The 21,105-nt window shown below is 47.9% G+C and overlaps 1 protein-coding gene across 1 annotated transcript in view; it reads left to right on the forward strand.

The window, feature by feature from the left end:
• The window catches only part of MTCL1 (microtubule crosslinking factor 1), a 124,044-nt gene that overhangs the window by 72,175 nt on the left and 30,764 nt on the right, over window positions 1–21,105 (forward strand). The window contains exons 5-9 of the mRNA XM_003800999.1: window positions 2,263–3,549; window positions 4,589–4,744; window positions 13,431–13,553; window positions 16,475–16,705; window positions 17,876–18,073. Of these exons, the coding sequence (XP_003801047.1) occupies window positions 2,263–3,549; window positions 4,589–4,744; window positions 13,431–13,553; window positions 16,475–16,705; window positions 17,876–18,073 (1,995 nt within the window). The remainder of the gene's footprint in view (window positions 1–2,262; window positions 3,550–4,588; window positions 4,745–13,430; window positions 13,554–16,474; window positions 16,706–17,875; window positions 18,074–21,105) is intronic.

Consider the following 21,105-nt stretch of genomic DNA (forward strand, 5'->3'; position numbering starts at 1 on the left):
AATCAATGAACAAATAAACAAGCATGCTTTTCCTTTAGCGTTTAGGATTAAACATAATGTATGTCATATATGTGTCTAATATGTAGTCTTATGTAGGCAATTTTTTAAAAACCATAATTTCCTCAGCAGTGATGATAACCAGTTTGATCAGTAGTTGAGTAGGGCAGATAACCTTGTTTTGAGTTAGTAACAGAAATGGTTTTTATGTCTGCCTAACCAAAACTAAATCAAATCCTTAATGTGATAAGGTCTTAGAACTCTTGGAGACCAAGTGACACATATATTATTCTCCTAATGCACAAAGAGGGAAAAAACAAAAACAGAGTTACTGGCTCCCTTCTTCAATATTAACTGTGGTTCAGATGAATAACAAAGTGAATTTTAGAGAGCTAGATTATGGTAATTTATCAGATGCAGACCAAGTGAATTTCAGAGAGCTAGATTATGGTAATTTATCACATGCAGACCACTTCCCTGTACATTATTTTATTTGACCTTCACAATGACTTTGTGGTTGGGTGAGCATCCTGCTGGTCATGAAAAGAGACAGGTTCCCCAAAGAGAGGACTTAGGGCAGCATTTTTGACCCCCAGTCCAGTGGGACTGCTTTAATCCTTGGCCAGGAGGATGACGATGGGTACGTTCTCCCTTCCAGGGCACCACAGATAGTGCCAGAACATGCTTCCCATGTGGCCCTGCTACACCTTAGCCATGGGTCTTTCTTGAGTCTTCTTTGTCACATCATTTTTTCCTTCTTACATGGAGTTCATGGTAAGAAAGGAGGGGTTAAGGCAGGATGGGAAGGAAAGCCAGGAGGCCCTGAGGGAGGAATTTCTGTATTTTCCTACGATGTGGTGAGTGCTGGACAAGAATATGGCAGGAAGAGCTATGTTCTCTGAGTGTAAAAGCTGCATCGTGAGCACAAACGCTGATGTGCAAGTACTGATTCTCTCTCAGGGGGCTGACTTGTTCCCGAGCATGCTTATCGGGCCTGGAGAGCAGTCCCATGGGTCTCCCTTCACCCCTGCCAAGGCTGGTGAGGTTTGACTCCTGCAGACCTGTGGTCGATAGTTCTTTTATGTGATAGGGGACCCTTGGATGAAACTTTCTGGAACTTCTGATCTTCAGTCAAAGAGGCGTGATTAGTGAAATGGTCATTCTTCCTATTCCCTAAGTGTAAACAGCAGAACATTTTTAAAAGACCAAGATGGAGCTTTCGTACAACTTCAAAGCATGGAGATCACCACTGGCAAAACAGAGTTGACCCTCCAGTTGTTCCCAAAAGTGCCTTTTGACCCCAGCCAATCAGTGTGGGCTGTGAGCAGCAGAGTCAGCTCCAGGAACCCTCCAGAGCCCTCTGGTCTCCCCTCTGGTGTTGGATGAGGACCACTCCTCAGGTTTAGAACACTTGATTCTATCCACTTGACTCCTTGCCAGGAGTCTCCTGAGTTTAATTTCCTGTGACGTTACAGTAACTAAACAGAAGGAAACATAAGCCATGACTCTGACTGCTTTAATCCTTGGCCTGGCTTGGTGAAAGGTGGTGAGCAGCCACCGTATACCAGCCCTCAGAGCTGGGCATCGGCTCAGCAAGGACTTCTGAGCACCCTCCTGCTCTTCACCTCAGTTTCTCATCATCATGTCATTCTTGTGGGACATCACATAGCATCTCCTGAGAGACTAGGAAAGAGGCAAATCACCCTGTCTCACATTCCTCAGCAAGTCAAGCAAAGCTGGGCTCTGATTTGGGGTCACCTGCCCCCTGCATACTGGTAATAACCTGTGGGTCACCAGCCACTTTGGATGAGAAAGTGGGTGCAGCAGGGTGGAAGTGCCCCTCAGTTTTACTTGCCTAAGCCAGACTCCAGTGAGGGCTTCTGGGTCCTCTCACTGGTGCTGTGACACAACCTGATGGATCCAGAAGTGCCAAAGGGCCGCGTGCTCTGGGTGGTTATTAGGTTTCCTTTGATTCTCTCCTTCCTCTCTCGTAGCTCCTATGATGGTTCAGGTACACATCGTTTACCAAAGCAGCGTCTAGGTTCCTTTTGCCCCTGGGATAAAGCAGCAAGCTTCAGGCCTTTCCCAGGTTCCTCCCTCACCTCTGGTTGTCTCTCTCTTTCCATGTAATGAAATGGCACCGACAGAAAGATGGGTGTTTTGTGTTTGCGTGTGTACTGGGGGCGAGGTGCGAGGGGAATCGTCAAAAACACGAACATGTGGTATTTCCAAATAACCCTTCTCTCGGCTGTTCTCTCCTGGCAGGATGACAGTGCCGATTTGAAGTGCCAACTTCAATTTGCCAAAGAGGAAGCCTCCCTGATGCGCAAGAAGATGGCCAAGTTGGGACGGGAGAAGGACGCGCTGGAGCAGGAGCTCCAGAAGTACAAGTCCCTCTATGGCGACGTGGACAGCCCCCTCCCCACAGGGGAAGCGGGAGGGCCCCCCAGCACCCGGGAGGCAGAACTGAAGCTGCGGCTGAAGCTGGTGGAGGAGGAAGCCAACATCTTGGGCCGGAAGATCGTGGAGCTGGAGGTGGAGAACCGCGGCCTCAAAGCGGAGATGGAGGACGTGCGGGGCCAGCACGAGCAGCGAGAGGGCCTGGGCCGGGACCACCCACCGAGCCTCCCTACCTCACCCTTCGGGGACTCGGTGGAGTCCTCCGCGGAGCTCCGCCGCCACCTGCAGTTTGTGGAGGAGGAAGCGGAGCTGCTCCGCAGGTCCATATCTGAGATTGAGGACCACAACCGGCAGCTGACACATGAGCTGAGCAAGTTCAAGTTTGAGCCTCGCCAGGAGCCCGGGTGGCCCGCGGAGAGCACGGGCAAGGGCGCTGGGACAGGGACGCCCCTGCAGGAGGAGCTGAAATCAGCCCGGCTGCAAATCAGTGAGTTGAGTGGGAAGGTGCTGAAGCTGCAGCACGAGAACCGGGTGCTGCTGTCCAACGTCCAGCGCTGCGACCTGGCCATGCACGTGGGGCCGCGCGCCACAAGCCCGCGGGACAGCGACGCGGAGAGCGACGCGGGCAAGAAGGAGAGCGACGGAGAGGAGGGCCGCCCGCCGCAGCCCCGGAGGGAGGGCCCTGTGGGCGGGGAGAGCGACTCCGAGGATACCTTCGAGAAGACGTCGGGCTTCGGCAGCGGGAAACCGTCGGAGGCCAGCGAGCAGTGCCCGGCGGAGCTCCTGCGGGCCCGGGAGGACGCCGAGTGTCTGGCGGCCATAAAGCACGAGGTGCAGCGGCTGGAGCGGACCGTGGAGCGGCTCCTCACAGACACTGAGGGCTTCCTCCGCGACGCGGGGGCTGCGCTGGAACCCGGCGTCCAGGGCGAGGGTGCCCGGCACGAGCCCCACCTGCTGGGGACCATCAGCACCAAGATGAAGGCCTTCAGGAAGGAGCTGCAGGCCTTCCTGGAGCAGGTGAACCGGCTGGGGGACGGGCTGTCCCCTGTGTCCCACCTCACGGAGTCCTCCAGCTTCCTCTCCACCGTGACCTCCGTGTCCCGGGACTCCCCCGTCGGGAACCTGGGGAAGGAGCTGGGTCCAGACCTGCAGGTAAGGGGGCTCCTGGCCTCGCCTCCCTGCTCCGCCCTGCTCTTCCTGCTCCTGGCTGGCATTGCTGCGCTCGGGCTCACGCTGCTCACGGCTGCTTGGTTATGATTTCAAACCTGCATTGTACTAAAGCCTCGAGGGTCAACCAGATCCTCTCTCTCGGTTGGGTTCCCTTTTGGTTTTTTTAAGTTCTCTTTTATTTCCTAGTTTCTTTTCCTCTTCCTCTCTCACTTCCCCCCGCGCTGCGGCTGTGGCGTAGAGGCCCTCTCAGACACGAGGCCAAGCCCAGTGGAGGCTCTAGGGCTCGTCCTGGCCAGCCTCGCTCCTTCCTTGGTGTCTCAGACAACCAGCTGCCCGGTGAAGAAGCAATGAGGAGCTTAAGACCAAGTACAAACTCATGTCTCAGTCAGGATAATTAGCAGACTTGCTACCCAGCGAGCGAATCCCTACTTGGATTCGTTACCAAAGGGACACGGTGCGGTCCGAGGCCCTAGGCAGCCTGGGCCGCCTCCGGCTGAAGGACAGGCCCCCAGGGGCGAGGAGCCGGTTCTGAGAGGAGGATGTGTCTCACGGAGAATCTCGCTGCCCAGCAGAGGGTGCGGCCGGGTGGAGTGGCCTCGCCTTGGGTGCATGGCCCAGCTGCCGCCCGGATTGTGGCTTTTGCTGCTCGACCCACAAGTAAGGAAGAAGGAGCCTTGTCCTCTGTTTCCCGGGTAGTGTGCTTGCAGTCGAGTTGGGGTTCACGCACCCCATCGCATGTGCCTCATGACCGGTGTCTTGCACTCTTCCCCTCTGTGTGCTTTCCGGATGTGTCCGCTTACCGTCCCGGCTCGTCTCTGCTCTGTTCTCCTCAGTCTCTTACGCCCTGTCACTAAGTTGCCATTCCCAGTCACACGTTTCTTCCTCTGGTGCTATTTTTAGTTGTGTATCCCTTACCTGTATTTTGTTTCTTTATCTGCCCTTCCCACCCTTTTGTCCTTTGTTTTATGTTTTCAATAATAATAATAATAATAAAAACAAATCCCTCCCATGCACCTCACAGTCCAGGCTGAGAGAGCAGCTGGAGTGGCAGCTTGGTCCAGCCCGGGGGGACGAGCGGGACAGTCTGCGTCTTCAAGCTGCAAGGGAGCTGCACCGTCGCGCTGATGGGGACTCTGGGAGCCACGGGCTGGGAGGCCAGAGCTGCTTCACTCTGGAGGTCAGTGGGGCCCCAGACCCACCCCCCCTTCTGCTGTGTGACTGGCTGTGTGAAGTGTCCCACCTGGGACAAGGCCCTGAAGGAATGTGGCAGGAGGATGTGGAACTTACCTGGCATCACGACCCATTGCATGAAACTGGAGGGTCTGTATCGTTGCATGTGGGCAAACTACCACCCTTGCTTGTCCGGCAGGAGTGATAGTCGTGGCAAGCACTGTTTTCCCAGGCCCCGGGGACATCTGGAGGTGGGACTCATTAGGGAGTGTGCAGTGGCTTCCTGTCCAAAAGTAGAGAAAGTAGGAATGGAAAGCAGGCACCGTCTTTCCTAGTTGGAGGAAACTCTCCTTAGGGTTTCCTCTTTTAGTTCGTCTCCGGTGAGCCTCCCATGATCTCTTGTGACTCTGCTCTGGTCTGTTGGCAGAATCTGGCCAACCTCAGGGGTTTCCGACTGTAGTATCTGCCATAGTCTCTGTTGCCATGGTAACCTTATATGCACAGGACTGCAGCCCCCACAGGGACCTGCATGGTTGAAATGGTTGTCAGCTGCCCTGTAAGAGCAAAAGCTCTCAGCCACAAGCCATCCTTACAGGACAGAAGGATGGGTGCTCGGAGGGAGGACGTCCTTGTGCTGCCCCTACTATTCAAGGGCTAGAGCAATGTATTCTTCATTAGAGAAGAACAGTAACTTCTCCAAGATGCTGACAAAGTGGCTCAACTTCTTGGTCCCTGTGGGGACGTTAGCACCGAGGCCCGGGCGAGGAAGGGACTGCAGGCTGAGAGCAGGCAGGGCTCAGACAGTCAAAAGCCTTTCCCTGGGTAGAAAGGAAGTGAGCAGAAATGTGGAGTGGAGCAGAGCTGGAGCTGCTGTGCCCTGCCTGTTGTCAGAGACAGGGGCAGAAGGGCTGCAGCCTCACCCAGAGGAGTTCAGGTGTCTCTAGTGTGAGGCCCCTTCCATTGCCCTCAGGACAGTGTGCCACATCTCTACCCCTGTGACTGGGCGCTCACCACACACACCAACAGGACCACCACCTCAGCTAAGCTTAAATAGAAAAGAAGACTGTCTTTGGACTTGGAGTCAGACATGTGTTACAGTGTGTCAAGTTCAGCCTGTTTTTCCAAAATCGCAAAGGAGACATCCCGAGGTTTTATCCCCAGTGTAGCACAGAACAGGCCAGTATTTGCAAAATTTCCATTTCCCCTCCAAATGCAGTGAGGTAGTGCTTTAGGACTCTCAACCTTCCTGGGAAGCACCTTGGTTGGCCTCAGCTCCACAGGGTTTTCCGTGGAGAATGCTGGTTGCAAAGGCATTAGCAAGCTCACCACGCTACATCTCCATGGCCTGAGTGATCCATTTCCAGGATGGCACCCTCTGGAAGACACCTTTCTCAGCCTTCAAATGACACTGCACTGCTAAGATAGTTGTAACAGGGATGCTGTCCTGCCCTGGTATCCAAACTGGCCAGGGCACTAAGGCCCCTGGGCTCTAGTCCATCTGTGTCCATCAGTAGCTTGATTTTGCAGGCAAGTCTCTGAGCCTGTTTTCTCATCTGTAAAATGGGAGCAACAATACTGCCCTTCCTGCCTCAGGGGCTATAAGTGGATGAGTCTCAGACTAAAGGAGCTGTTAGTGAGAAAATACCTTCCAAAAATGCCACATGCTGCATCCATGTAAGGCATGATGAATAACAGAAGGCAGCACATCCTACCAGGGAGGACTGCAGGAAGGAAGGCATTCAGAGCTTCCTAGACATGGTACCAACCCCTTGTAGCCCTTTCTTATTTGCCACTGACAGTTTTCCAGAACCACAACTCTGGCTGTACAAGGCAGCTGTCTTCCCTTTGATGGCCTGTTTTATAAGAACCATGTCTCCCTTCCAGGGGCTCCATCATTCAAAACATGTCACACAAAACCTTGTTTCATTAAACTTGGTGTCATAGAGCTTGTCTCCTCCCAGCCTCTTCCTAGGTCCTTGTTAACTAGAGCACTGACAAGTTGCCACAGCATGAATGCAGCACATAGCTTCAGGAATGGCCAGTGACTTTGAGAGAAAAATACTTAGTTGAATCAAACTGAATATTGAGGGACAGTAAACCTCTTATAAGAGGTGCATTACCAGACATAGTTGGGGCCACATGGCAATAAAGAATCACAGAACAATTATAGCTAAGGAGGGAATGGCCGATCCTCAGACCAGTGTTCTCGTTCTGAGCATGAGAGAGAATGAGGGCTAGGGAGTGAAGTGGCTTACTGATCAGCCCCCCACTTGGCTGTTGGCAGAACTGGAACCTGCTTCAGGCCTCTGTGCCTGCCCATGTCCCATGAGGGCCGAGGCCCCTCAGCGGCAGAGAGTGCCCAGTGCTGACCTCACCACTGTCCGCCGTGTGTTCCTAAAAACTAAACACTGTCACGCGGTGACTCATTATATGGCCACCTGTCTTGCCATGGTTCTTTCAAACATTTGTCCAATTTTCTTTAATTTTATATGTTTTAAGAAGAAAGTAAGAAAAAAGAAACTCAATAGCAAAAGGCCCGATCTAGGGAGCATCATTTCCTAGTAGGGGAGATAGTGCTGATCAGGAGTTAAGCATCCTTTGTTCTGATGTGTTCATTCACAAAAGCATTTCACACAGAGACAAGAGAAAACTCAGTTATGCCTCAAACATTCTACTCTAAATTAAAACAACAACAAAAATAAACCCTTCTGGAGCCACTTTGACACCTCCATTAGAGGCGATGCTTGTGGAGCCTGGTCCCTGGTGTGGATGTCACTCTGACAGCCTCATTGCTTTGACCTCTGAATATTGCATTGTGTTAAAGAATTACACAATGGACAATTCTGGGGAGCAGAACTCTTGAGAGCCTGAACAGCCCTGAACTCACTGTCAGCAGCTGCTTTGTCTGAGGCTGTGCTGGAAACAGCACACAAAGCTCCCCGAGGCAGCGTGGCCACGACTGCGCCATGTTGAAGACTCACGCAGACCCCGCTGGATACCTGGGGCAAAGGCAAACATGGGCACTGCCAAGGATGGAGCGGTTGGATCTCTGGCACTTTGCTCCCTCTTACATTGCCCTTCCAGTAAGCACTGACTGTGTCCTCAGGCCAGCCACTGCCACATGGGCGACTCTCCTTGAGCCTGTGCCTGTAGCTCCCCATAGGTAATAGGACACCCAGTATCAGAGGCATCAAAGAAGAAAAAGCTTTCTGAATTTAGACAGAAGTTTTATAAAAGAATCAGGTTCTCAAGCTGCATTTATAAAATGCCTCTGTGGTTTTGTTTTGTTTTGTTTTGTTTTTCCTTAATGGATTTTTATTTGGGGCAAGGGGAAAGAAGATAAGTTGTTATTTTCGAAGACTGGAGTATTTTAGCTAGGTTAAAACCGTGACCACTAAGCAGTAACAGCAGCAGCAGTAACAACAAGAAGAGGAAAAGGACTATCTTCTTATGCATCAAGTATTTCCAGCAGATAGCAGATCTGTGCAGTGCAGGAGGCCTGCTGCTCAGATGCCACCCTTGGCTGAACCTCTGACAGGAATTGCATCTCTGAGCCTGGCATTCTTACAGCCACAGCCAGCTCAAACTGCAGTCAGAACTCACTCATGCCCACTAACTCATTAATGCAATCAAACAAAAATTAAGTCCCAGACAACCCCCAGACTTGAAAAGGACAAATATTCCTTTTGCCTACTCATCTCAGTAGACATTAGCCAGGTAATTGGATTCTTTTTTTTTTTTAATTAAATCATAGCTGTGTACATTAATGTAATCATAGGGTGCAATGTGCTGATTTTATATACAATTTGAAATATTTTCATCAAACTGGTTAACATAGCTTTCACAGCATTTTCTTAGTTATTGTGTTTAGACATTTATATTCTACACCTAGTAAATTTCACAGGTACCCTTGTAAGATGCACTGTAGGTGTGATCCCACCAATTACCCTGCCTCCACCCCTCCTTCCCCTCTCCTTCCCTTCCTCTCCCCTTTCCCCCTTTTTTTTCTTGGGCTACAATTGGGTTATAGCTTTCATAAGAAAGCTATAAATTGGTTTCATGGTAGGGCTGAGTACACTGGATACTTTTTCTTCCATTCTTGAGATACTTTGCTAAGAAGAATATGTTCCAGCTCCATCCATGTAAACATGTAAGAGGTAAAGTCTCCATCTTTCTTTAAGGCTGCATAATATTCCATGGTGTACATATAGAACACAGTAAGTAAAGCAAGCAGACAGCCCTCAGAATGGGAGAAGATATTTTCAGGTTATGTCTCTGAAAAAGGTTTAATAACCAGAATCCACAGAGAACTCACATGTATTAGCAAGAAAAGAACAAGTGATCCCATCTCAGGGTGGGCAAGGGACTTGAAGAGAAACTTCTCTAAAGAAGACATGTGCATGGCCTACAGACATATGAAAAAATGCTCATCATCCTTAATCATCAGAGGAATGCAAATGAAAACTACTGTGAGATACCATCTAACACCAGTAAGATTGGCCTACATCACAAAATCCCAAAACCAGAGATGTTGGCGTGGATGTGGAGAAAAGGGAACACTTCTGCACTGCTAGTGGGAATGCAAACTAGTGTGTTCCTTTTGGAAAGATGTTTGGAGAACACTTAGAGATCTAAAAATAGACCTGCCATTCCATCCTACAATTTCCTCTACTAGGTGTATGTCCGGAGGACCAAAAATCACATTATAACAAAGATATTTGTACCAGAATGTTTATTGCAGCCTAATTCATAATTGCTAAGTCATGGAAGAAGCCCAAATGCCCGTTGACCTACGAATGGATTAATAAATTGTGGGTCACCATTGTAAGTACACCATTATATGAGGCTCTCATAAAATCTGCAGAGAGATTTGCTTCATGAGGAGACAGCAGTGTATAGGGTATACTTTGGAATGTGCTGGGAACCTTAAAAATAGTTCTGAATGAGAAGTAGCTAATCCTGGGCACTGGTTAGATTTCACGTGTAAATGAGAACAAGCCTGGCCTAGAGGATTGAATTTCTGGGTCAGAAATCTCAGGGCTTTTCTCCTTAGCTCTCCCTCTTATCCTTTAATCAAAGGCGTACACAAAGCATTTGTCATCCCTCACGCTTCAGCCATGAAATACCAACTGCTATAAAATTACATGGGATTTGTGCCAAGTATTTGTACACGTGTTACCCTCGTATGCCACTTCTGAAAGAGGTGGTAGCAAAACTTGTCAGGACAAAAATGGAACTCACCAGAAAATGAAGTCATGGGAATGGAGGTTACAGAGGGTGCTAATGTGTAAGTGGCACTGTGAGACAGTCTAGTGACAGCAAGGAAAAGCATTCTTCCTGTTGTTTATTGAAATAGTGAAATAGTCTTAAGTGTGGAAGGTAATTTATAAGCCTTTCTCTGGAGAGGTTCAGGAAACTAGCAGTGTAAATGAGCATGAGTGGGACGCAGCCTCAGAACACTGACATGGGGGAGGGTGGTCGTGATGTTGAGTCTCAGCAGCCTCAGAAACAAGTGAGGATGGCATTCATTTAAATAAATGGTCTTAGTAGGGAGATCAAGATGCATTTGTTTGATGAATAATCAGAATCTTAGGGAAGTGAGCAAAGGATGGTTTTTAGAATCAAATTTTTGGGGAGCAGATGATGAGGGGAAGTCCTTATTTTTCTAGAGTAAATCTATGTGTCATGTAAACATTTTCTCCAAATGTATGTGATTGTATGTAGTTGTGTGGCAGTAGAATAATTCTGGACTGAAACTTTTGTCATAGCATGTTTGTTTTTTATTCTCTGTAACACTGGAGTGACAGTGGCATCCCGGCTAGGATCAGTTGTCTGTGGGAGTTTTAATATTTCATTTGCAAAAACAGATGATAAAGGAGAAGGGAACTTCTGCCAGAGTAGGGATATCTAAAAGTTTCTGCTGTCGACCAGGTGGCAGCAACATACACAGGAGATGCTGCAGTCGTCTTAGGTAAATCAGATGTCCCAAGTGAACATCCTTATAGGACCTTGAGGTGCTATATGGATGAAGGGACCTTTTTTCTGTGTCCCTTCAAAGGTATGGTTCAGATAGAAGAGCACGTTTCGAATCAAACAATGCTGAAGTATGAGGCTTGTATACAGTAGAAACTCCATAGCTGGCCACCTCCCTATACTGACCACCTTCTTAAGTCGACCCAGTTTTCATAGACGGGACATGCACCACATGTACGTGCCAGTACCCCAGTGCTGCAGGCCTGGTTCCTTATGTTGACCACCTCTGTATGTTGATCAGTTTGTTACAGTCCCTTGGGTAGTCAACTTACAGAGGGTCTACTGTATTTAAAATGGTTTATATATTATTAAGACTAAACCCAAAGTAAATAGTTTGATGTAGTGTATAGAAATTAAATAGATCTTTGCTTTTCTTAGATGACAGGCTTAATTAGGATGGCTCTTTTAATATCTAGTAATATAAAGCTTTTGGCTAATACCTAAGATATTAAAATAGGAATTTTACATTCTGAATGTATAAAGTACTATATAATCGGGAAGTAAAGCTGGCAACAGGCAGGCTGAGTGACCTGCAGACACACCTGTACAGAGCTCCTGAGGGGCTGGCGGAAGCACCCTGTGGGCAGAGCTGGCTGCTGCACTTACTGCCTTATCCCTAGGGCTTTGGGCCCTGCTTAGCATTGTAGGTACTCAGTAAATACTTATCGAACAAAATGCTGCATAAAATGTAACGCATCCTTTAAACTTTTTAGATGAATTCTCAAGAGAGTTAGGGAAATATTAAAGGGTTGGAATTGATTTCAGAATTGAAGACCAGAGCATTATCTGAAGCCTTTAGGCGGGTAGATGAGGGATCATGGCTGGAGTTAGAAGCCAGGATTGCAGTAGCTCCAGAGGACTAGGAGACAAGGCTCAACACCTGCAGGGAAAGGAATTAACAAACAGGAGGAACTTCTGCCTGCTGGTCCCAGGGCAGGGAAGGGAGGCAGTGAGGATACCTGTCTACCAATGTGGCTCTAGGCCAAGAGCAGGATTGCAGCCAACCCTCACCCGGGATCGGGCTTTGAATTGGTATCACTCATTGGGTCCAGTCATCCCCAAGGAAAGGGGTTTATGTTATATACTTCATGAAACAACCTGGAGGGCACATTCTCAACCCAGATCACATGTGTAATCTACCTATCACAAACTCACAACACACAACTTCAAACAAGCCAGGAATATCCACCAAGAACAAGAGCCAGCAGACCTGCAAACAGCAGGATTCACCAAGATCTTCAGATGATTAGATGTGTAAAAGGTGCATGTTCAAGATTGCTGAAGGCAGGCAAATGTGAGATTGTAAAAGACTGGCACACTTGGAAAATAATAGAGCTAGCGGGCAGGAAGGATTGGTAATTTACTGAAGTAAATTCTCAGGTTGAAAACTACCTCTTTTCAAAAAGACCCCCAAGTGCTGCCTAATACATATACAAGACTATGATAATAACCTCTTCTTAGCAAATAAAAATGCCCATAAAGTAGGCTAAGTTTAAATCTCTGGCTTTCACATTTGATGCTGAAGTTGGCTCTGATGCTCTGTCTCCATCTGCTTTGCCCTGCTTCCCCCTCCCGCTGCTCTCCCTTTCATCCCTGTGCTACAGGAAGTGCTCTGCTCTTTAATTTTCTGCATTTCCTATTTTTAAGGGATGATTGTCACTCATGACAACACAGATTAGGGGAGCAAACAATGTCCTCTGAGTAGTAATAGATTCATTGTAAAAGGAATCAGAATGAACCCGTAAAGTGACAGATTTTTATTGCAATAATTCACTTGAATTCCCAATTTTGTAAATCACCATCTTCAAGTAGCATAAGCCAGTGGATAAAATGACACACTTAAAACGTTAGCAATGTCTGGAATTTTTAGTTTGATGATGTTTCCATCTCTGACGAGTACATTTTATTTCAAGAGTAGTGACTCTGATTCCTCCTGTCATTGTCCTTTATTGGACATAAAAGGTAGAGTTTATTAAAAAAAAATCATAATGAAGAGTCAGTTACCTATTTTCAACCTGAAGAGTAATGCGCAGATCTTTGTTCAAGTCCCCTCTGGTGACATTTGCTGAAGTCACAGGTCTAGGCTAATTAAAGGGCCCCTCCCCCTGCCCTGAGCGTCCAGGGTCAGAAGTGGATAACAGAAAGAAAGACACCCTCTCAGTTGAACAGGAAAAAACTAATAAGAAAGCACAGGACAAAATTAATTATGCAACTTAGACCCCGCATGACTTGGAGAATCTGAGAGTCTTGCCTCAGTCCTAACTGCTGAGCTCTCACCACTCCCAGCATGTGTCAGAACCATCTAGAAGCTGTTGTAGTAACAAGGACACCTCTGGTGCCCTGGCTTCCTTCCCTCGGTCTGGTTCCTGGTTCTATTTTCCTGGTGATTGAAATTCAAGGGGCTAGACGCCCATTTGCCCACCTTGCCCCCTGGGTGAGACGCAGGCAGGGAGCTGCCGTGGAGCCCAGGCGCAGGGCTCGGGGCCAGCCACCCGTGGGAAGGCCCAGGGGAGTCGCCGCCGTCACTCCACTGCTGCAGACCCTCGTACGTGCCGTGTCGCTCCATGTGTGTCCCCAGCTTGTGAGATGTCTGTCCTGCGTTGTCACCTCAGGCAGAGGTCTTGTTTCCACTAAACCCCTTCCTTTATCCCACCGATCAGCTCAGGGGCCCCCCTGTTTTACCTGAGCAGAGTGTATCGATAGAGGAGCTCCAGGGTCAGCTTGCACAGGCGGCCAGACTGCACCAGGAGGAGACAGAGACATTTACAAACAAGATCCGCAAGGTAAATATTCAACACAGATCTCAGCACCACTGCTGCTTGGACCGCACAGCCCCTAAGGAGAAATGCCAAGATGCATTTTCAAAGGATGCGTCTGGCGTGAGCAGGCTTCTCGTGGGCACACACATGGAAAGGTCGCTCCTTGGAGCTGCCCCCTGGCAGGTGCCCCATAAAGATGCTGTGTGCTCTGAGCCATGCTTTTAGGACTTAGGTTGGGGTCTCAGAAGGTGTTTCTTGTATCTGATCTGAGCTTTCCTGTAGTGCTTTAACATGGTAAGGGCACAAAGGGGACTGACAGAAAAGCGTGTCACCTTTGTCAATGTGACACCCAAGGTGACATCAGTGGCTCACCCTAAACCACTGTCATCAAAAAGCTGCCACTGCCTTAGCTGTAGCTGATTTTTATTATTCTAGAATACCCTGTTAACTGGCTAATTGCCCTGTATGCACCAGATCTTTTCTCAGAGACCCCAGTAGAGGGATTCACAGATGCAGGTGTTTGTTGCCCCAGGCCTCCCTGAGGATGGTCCAGTCCCTGCCACCCAAATCTAATTAAGCTGTAAATAGATACCTAGGTTCAAAATTGGCTATAGCTGCTCTTCCCCCTTTGTATTTGTTCTTGAAAGACGGTGTGTCTTTAAAAACAAACCAAACAAAGCGGTTGGTCTTGAGTAGGGCACCTCAGTGTTTTAAAATGCATATCCTGTTCAGTTAAGGTAGTGAATGTATCTAAGACTGACTCTGGCGAGGAATGTGTGCAGCACATAAACCCCCAGGTTGGCCGTGGCCATGTGATCTAAATGGGTCACAAACTGATTAAGGGAGTGCCTTCTGCACCTCACAGCTTAGAGAAGGTGGAGATGAATGCCAAGGTCTAAATATTTTCTGCCAGCCTCTACCACTAGGTACATACCTCTTTTTAAATGTTTGGTTTAGAGTTTCACATATCATTATCAAAGGAAAATAATTTCATATTACTTGAATGGTAAACTCCTAAGTAAATTTTTAAAAAAATGTTTTTGCATTGTATCAAAAATTGTTTGAAAAGTGAGCATCTCGCATGGAGTTGTTGGTAACAAAATGGCAGGTCGCAGTTGTTCCTAGGACTCAAATTTATAGTAAGGGAGTGTGTTGAAGGTTTGGAGGTGGAAATGGGTCCTCCAGGCTTGTTCAGAGGAAAAAGAAGGTGTCCATTAACGCAAGAGGGCAAAGGACTGAGCTCTGAGACTCGGGAGCGAGGGAAGCATTGGAACAGGAGGAGGCAGAGAGTCAGGGAGGAGACTTTCCCCGAGGGCCTGGGTGGGCTGCTCCAGATGAAAGGCCCTGAAACACCATCCCCGGGTGTGGCACGGTGTCTCTGTCAGCATCTGTCCACAGCAGAACTCGGGAAGGAGCTGGAGTTATCTTCATGCTGCCCCTGAGGAGACCTTTCCAGTGAGGGTCAGTTGGCTTAAATGTGCAAAAGAACGTAAAATTTTAGGACTCTCAGTTTATGATGTCAGAGGAGAAGCGAAGTCCTAGAGACTAAGTCATGGAACATGTTTGCAATTTTGTTTCTTAGATTATAGATTAACTCTCTTCCTCATTATTCTTGTTTTAGAAAGTAGAAACCAGACACCCCCCCTCGCTTTTAACAACTGATCTTTGTTTTAGATTAACTGCCTCCTTTGTTGTCCTGTCCCTAACTCAGATCAGATGGTGCAAAAGACCCCATGACTGTTACATACATCTCCAGTGTGAAATGTTAACTAGACCTAAATCTACCTTTCTCCCCAAAAGGAGCATCTGGGCTAATCAGTACCAAACTGCAGACGCTGAGTATCTGGTGCACCAGGCTGCCCTTGCCCCTGGTGTTTCCTTGAGTCCACAGTGGTGGGGCCCTGAGGGGTGCTGAGATGGTGAACAAAATCACCCCTGTGTTCTGTTGCTTCGGCTCAAAGTACAGTAAAGGTCAGGTACTAGGAGAGCTGCTTCTGACTTGTCACGGTCTTTAGCATGTTGGCCCCAGGCAGCCACCGTCCCATTCCCATGGTTTCTGAGAATTAACTTTTCCTTTAATTAACCTTTAAGGGAAAGCAATCCCTGCCTTGGTCTTTGGTGTAGAAAAGATTGTTAAATAGAAGAGGACAGCTGATAACCATAGGCTGGCAGTTGAACCCTTTCATATTGGTCTTTGCAACACAAGGCTGAACCCTTGTATCACTTTAGCTAAGTAGATATTAGTCCTTTGCCCTTATCTGCAAAATAAGATTTTATTCGCCCTTCTGCGTGGTTAGTTGTTTGTTTGCTGGAGGAACGCCTATACCCGTGGTGTCTAAATCATAGGAACTTAGCGTGGAGATGGGAGGTAATTGTTTTTCAGCAGTGCTTTTGCTTCCCTAAAGGATACCCATATCTAGTAGGAATATTAAGTCTTCAGTTGTGGAAACAGGTTATAAACTTACTTTCCTGTTTGCTCACCATGTGTGCTGGAAGGTCTGGCCCAGTCTGCCCTGCTCCCCTCAGTGGGTATGTTCTGTCTGTCAGGGCCATGGGGAGCCAGGGGAAGGATTTCCACGTTTTTTCTTTACAACTGTAATGTGCATTTATGAGTGCCAGGTCCACATACAGAGAGAAGACAGAATCTAGTAAATGGAACTCAAGTCAGCTGTTTTCCTAAAGGATTCTTAGAAACACCTAAAAACACCATGAAAGGCATGACGAGGAAAAATGATCACAGTCCCTTACTTTGAAATGGCATGTGCTTCTGAAGCACAAAACTCACGCACTTTTATAAAGAGTGAATGTTTGTAAACACACAGAGGTTCCACATCCCGTATGCAACATGACACAGATTGAATGGTGGTTTGCTGGGACCATTGGTTTGGTCTGGGTGGCAGATTGGAAGATCTGCTTGTCACAGTTTCTCTCTCATTTAACTCAAGATGGAGGAGGAGCACCTCTATGCCCTGAGGTGGAAAGAGCTGGAGATGCACAGCCTGGCGCTGCAGAGCACCCTGCAGGAGCGGACCTGGAGCGACGAGAAGAATCTGATGCAGCAGGAGCTCAGGTCGCTGAAGCAGAACATCTTCCTCTTCTACGTCAAACTCAGGTGGCTGCTGAAACACTGGCGGCAGGGGAAACAGATGGAGGAGGAAGGCGAGGACGCGACCGAGGTGACCGCCTGCACCGTTCATCTCATGTGCATCTGTTTTCTTCTTGACCCCCAAGCACTGCTGTTCCCTCACTTCCTCTATACACAAAGCCCCGTCCTATTATTTTAAATCATTCTGTGTCAGTTTCAGTCCAAGCAACAGAAATTCAATGGGTTGTCCAGTTATACGTGAAAGCAAGAAATCCTTGCTGTGTCTTGACCTAGTTTCAAGAGTGCTGGTCTGCGGCTCCACCCTGTAGCAGGCGTGCTGCTGGTCTGTCACTAAAGTCATCACCTGTGGCCCTTTATCATCACATCCCCCTGCTGGTTTGAAGAAGCAGCTTCTGAAACGTCTGCTCTTCTTTCCATTCAGTTTGTGTTCCCAGATGTGCACAGCCCGTTGCCCACATAGGTTTAGAAGGGTCTCTTTTAAGCTTCAGATGTGTCACTTGGTCACCTCTGTAATTTACATTTATTCTTCTATTTAACCTCTTTATGCCAAGATTTGTAACATAAACAGAACAGTATATGCTTTCTGGTTAATTTTTATTGAAGGTGGGGTGACCGGCTCCCCTGGCCTTGCTTCCTGGTGGGCCTAGGCTGCAGCTCCTGGTGTGTGGCGTGCTCCGGGCCCCACACCCCTGGCTGTTTGGCAGCTGCTTAAGGAACTGTGAATACTTGGTTTTTCTTCAGACCCCCAAAGACCTTATGTCTGCTTTCACCCTAGTGAACGGTGTGTGTAATTTTAAGAACCCATCCTAGGAATGGGAAGGTACAGTGATTCTCTTTCCACAGGATGAAGAAAGTTCCCAAAAAGTAATTGAACCAGTTTCCAAGTATTCGTGACATAGAAGAGCCTAGAAGGAGTTGCAAAGCTTCTGGCTGATTAGTACTCTGGAGTTCTTCCTCTTCCAGTTTATAACACCATGGCTATAAGCAATACTACTAATAATTTATAACTAGCAAAACTTTGTATTAATTTTTTCTGATAAACTAAGTACCTGCCCTGTGCTCCTTAAATGGAGCAGTTGCCAATGAATGAAATGGCCATAATGAGCATTTCCGGAGAAAAGACTGAGAAGTCAGGACTTGATCATCCTAAAGTAGATAATTATCCACAAATCACAAAAGTTAGGCTGTACAGCAGAAGTGTTTGGGTGAAGCTGTGATCATCATCTCCTCCTGGTTTCAGGGAGAGCACCCAGAGACCCTCTCCAGGACCAGTGAGCTTGGAGTGCAGGGGGGGCACCAGACAGATGGCACAGACCGGGATGACGGCGATCGAGGCTGTGGCTTCCCAGGGGGGGAGCATTCCCCACACTCTCCAGTGCACACTGGAGACCACAGCTCGCGGCTGCAGACGGTGGACGGCAGACAGCTCCACAGGCAGGTGGGTGCCAGTCAGTGTTCTGCCCTCACCAGGGAGAAGAGATGCAAGCTGTGTTTTTGTCTCTTGTTTAAAGCATTCAATTCCAGGTAGCAGAACCCTCCCCCTCCCGGCTCTGGCCACCTATTGCCATTTGTAGGGCTGATTTTTGCTAGAAATCATACCATTAAGCTGTTTATTTGGTTTATCGTATAAATGAGGACCTCATTAAGATCAGAGCACATGTATATGTGTCCCTCTTGGGAATTTACCTTGGAAGGAAAGCCATCAGCAGCATTGTTAATTTGGCAACATAACATATAAGGAGAAAAGAATAAGTATTTTTTTTGAAATCCTCAAACGTGTATAAAGTGTTTCTAGTTCTCTTTGGCCCACTTACAACATAATCCCTCAAAGAACAAATTAAAGTATGCATAGAGGTTGGACTTCAGTGTTATTAAGTAATTATTAGTGCTGCCGAGCACCACAGAAATAGACCCTGCTTAATAAACCAAAAGATACTCTTGATAACATCCAAGTTTACTGCATTTTTTACAAAATGGCAGCTGTAGGGGATTTGGAGTATTCAGCTCTTTAAGGGACCTTGTCAAAGCATTCTCACTCAGAGACTTCCAGGTCCCTGCTGACCCTCCTTTGCTCTCAGAGGGCTCCTCTGGCCTGCGGCCCCCTGCTAGGGCAGCCTCCATTCTGGGCTGAAAGAGCAGGGCCGGGTGGGCACGGCACAGCAAGGGTCAGGGTGTGGCTTCAGCCTCTCAACCACAGACATTTGGGGGCACTCCCTCTGCACTGGCCTCCGCAGCTGCTGCGCCTGCCCCACCCAGGCTCCCTCAGCCCAGAGCCGCTGCATCCAGGGGGAGGGCTGTCATCTGATCGCTGGCTCTGAGCCAGACGGAGATAAGTGGGAGGCTCTGAGCGCAGGCTAAGAGGGGATTCTCTCCCACCCCACGCCCTGCTTTTTCTCTCTACAGAAATCAGATTTTCATCCCTAAACAGCTGCTTTCCGTGGACACTCACCTACCCTTCATTTTCCCTGAAAAATATGACTCAGGAAGGAGATTAGACTTTCAAAGGAACTTTACTCAGTCCTTAGGAAGTGTGTCATCATGCCAGGGTCCATGGGGAGACTTTAGGTTATGGATTAGGTTTTCCAGCAGAAACTAAAAGGTTACTTTGCAAAAAATCTACCTTTAAAATCTACCAATTTCATTATTATTTTTTATTGCTTTAAAATCTACAAATTTTATTATTTCAAAAAGAGATGTTGTCAGTCCTATGAAGTTTCTGTACTTAACTCAAGTTGTGTTCTGAAGGCCACTTCACCACAAACCTGTGGTGTCTAAGAAAGCATGTTGGGTGTTTCCCACACATGCCTCCAAATGCTTTGGACAAGGAAAAAAAGGTAACATATCTGGTTTTCTAAACAACAGTCATGGGCACTGTTGCCTGAGGGTGAAAATAACATAAAGTCACTGAGCTGGAACCTCATGTTCAGCGTACCTGAATGTCATTTCCGTTTACCTCTCGTACCTTCCAACACAGATCTTTAATAACTACCCATAAAAGTGGAGGCGGACATGTGAGTTTCTGTTCCATGCAGAGTGTGGTGGAAGGACGTGGATGGGCCACCAGGGTGGGGTCCCAATAGTCAGAACCAAGTCTGCCTCTTGGAACCCTGTGTGTCACAGTAGGGAGACAGTGTGCCCGGTGCGCAGTGCTGTCTGTCTGGGGCCCAAAGATTGATGAGCTCTACTGTAGGCAACAGCTGGTCTCTGAGCGGGAACATTCCCCTTTAGAGTATTGAATGCACCTCTCCATCAGGGGCATGAGTATTAGCCAGGCAGCTGCGATGGCAGAGCTGGGCGTGTATCTCAGGACGCTGCTGTGCAGAGCCGGGCTGTCTCAGCAATGCCGAGCACCTCACAAGGCCATTGGCAGCATGGGAAATGTGGTCACCCTGCCTTCCCAAGGACAGATTCACAAGTACCAAAATTTCTCAGACCTTGGTCTTTGCTCTGTATCATATTGACCATTCTCACAGTTGCACACAGTAGTTGGCAACATTTATCATGTCCAGAGAGATTTAAAAAAAAAAAATTGCATGTACCAACCATCCTTGGGAATAGTTCATAAAAAGTCAAGTTGGCAGAAGTTCGGTGCTGGGAATGTTCCCTGTTTCCTGGTCTTTAATTACACAGTCTCATGGCTGCAGCCTGCTTGCTCTCGAGCAGAGCGAGCACTTTCACTTGACCCAGTGCCTAGAAGAGCAGAGGCCACACGCATGCAGGAGCCAGCTGTTTAGTTCTCCTTGAGCTCCAGGATGCTTGCTGCTACATTAAGCATTTGGGGCCACTGTTTCTCAGACTGCTGGTGCATTTTATACTGATTAGTAATTTCTGAAATCAAGTTTTTTAACACAAAGTGATTAATGATACAGGAATTATGATGCTGTGATGCCAACAGCTAGTCTTGCCAGCATTGGATTAATTGATTAAAAGAGAAGTTACTTTTTCTTTCAGGCATATGACATAATTCTCAATATTAAAACAACTAAGTACAAATGTGAAGAACCTAATGTAAAATTCACAGCAGGAGCTAAAGGGATTAAATTTCATGTTCATATTCAAATCTTCACCTGCTGTTGGTCACTGACAGGTCTCACTCTATCTCGCCTCAGGACAGAGTAGAATCAATACCCGTGGCCCTCTGTCCCTCGTCTGGGGCTCCTTGGCAGCATCAGGGCCTTCTGGGCTGCTCTCAGAGCCACCCTTCCTCCTCCAAAGAGCCTGGACATCCTGGGCTGTGCCTCACTCAGGCATAGCAGCCTTGCTTCCCGGCTGTCCCAGCTGCCCAAGGTGCAGAAATCTCCAGGACAAGCACTTTGCCAGAGGAGGCCTATACCTCAGAACCATGGACCCCATGACCTTTTTTATTTTTAATAAAGTCTTTTTCTTTCTTTCTTTTTTTTTTTTTTTTTTGAGACAGAGCCTCAAGCTATCCCCCTGGGTAGAGTGCCATGGCATCACAGCTCATAGCAA

The sequence above is a fragment of the Otolemur garnettii genome, unplaced genomic scaffold (assembly GCF_000181295.1).
Source record: "Otolemur garnettii isolate 467f Iridium unplaced genomic scaffold, OtoGar3 scaffold00193, whole genome shotgun sequence".
Taxonomy (NCBI): Eukaryota; Metazoa; Chordata; class Mammalia; order Primates; family Galagidae; genus Otolemur; species Otolemur garnettii.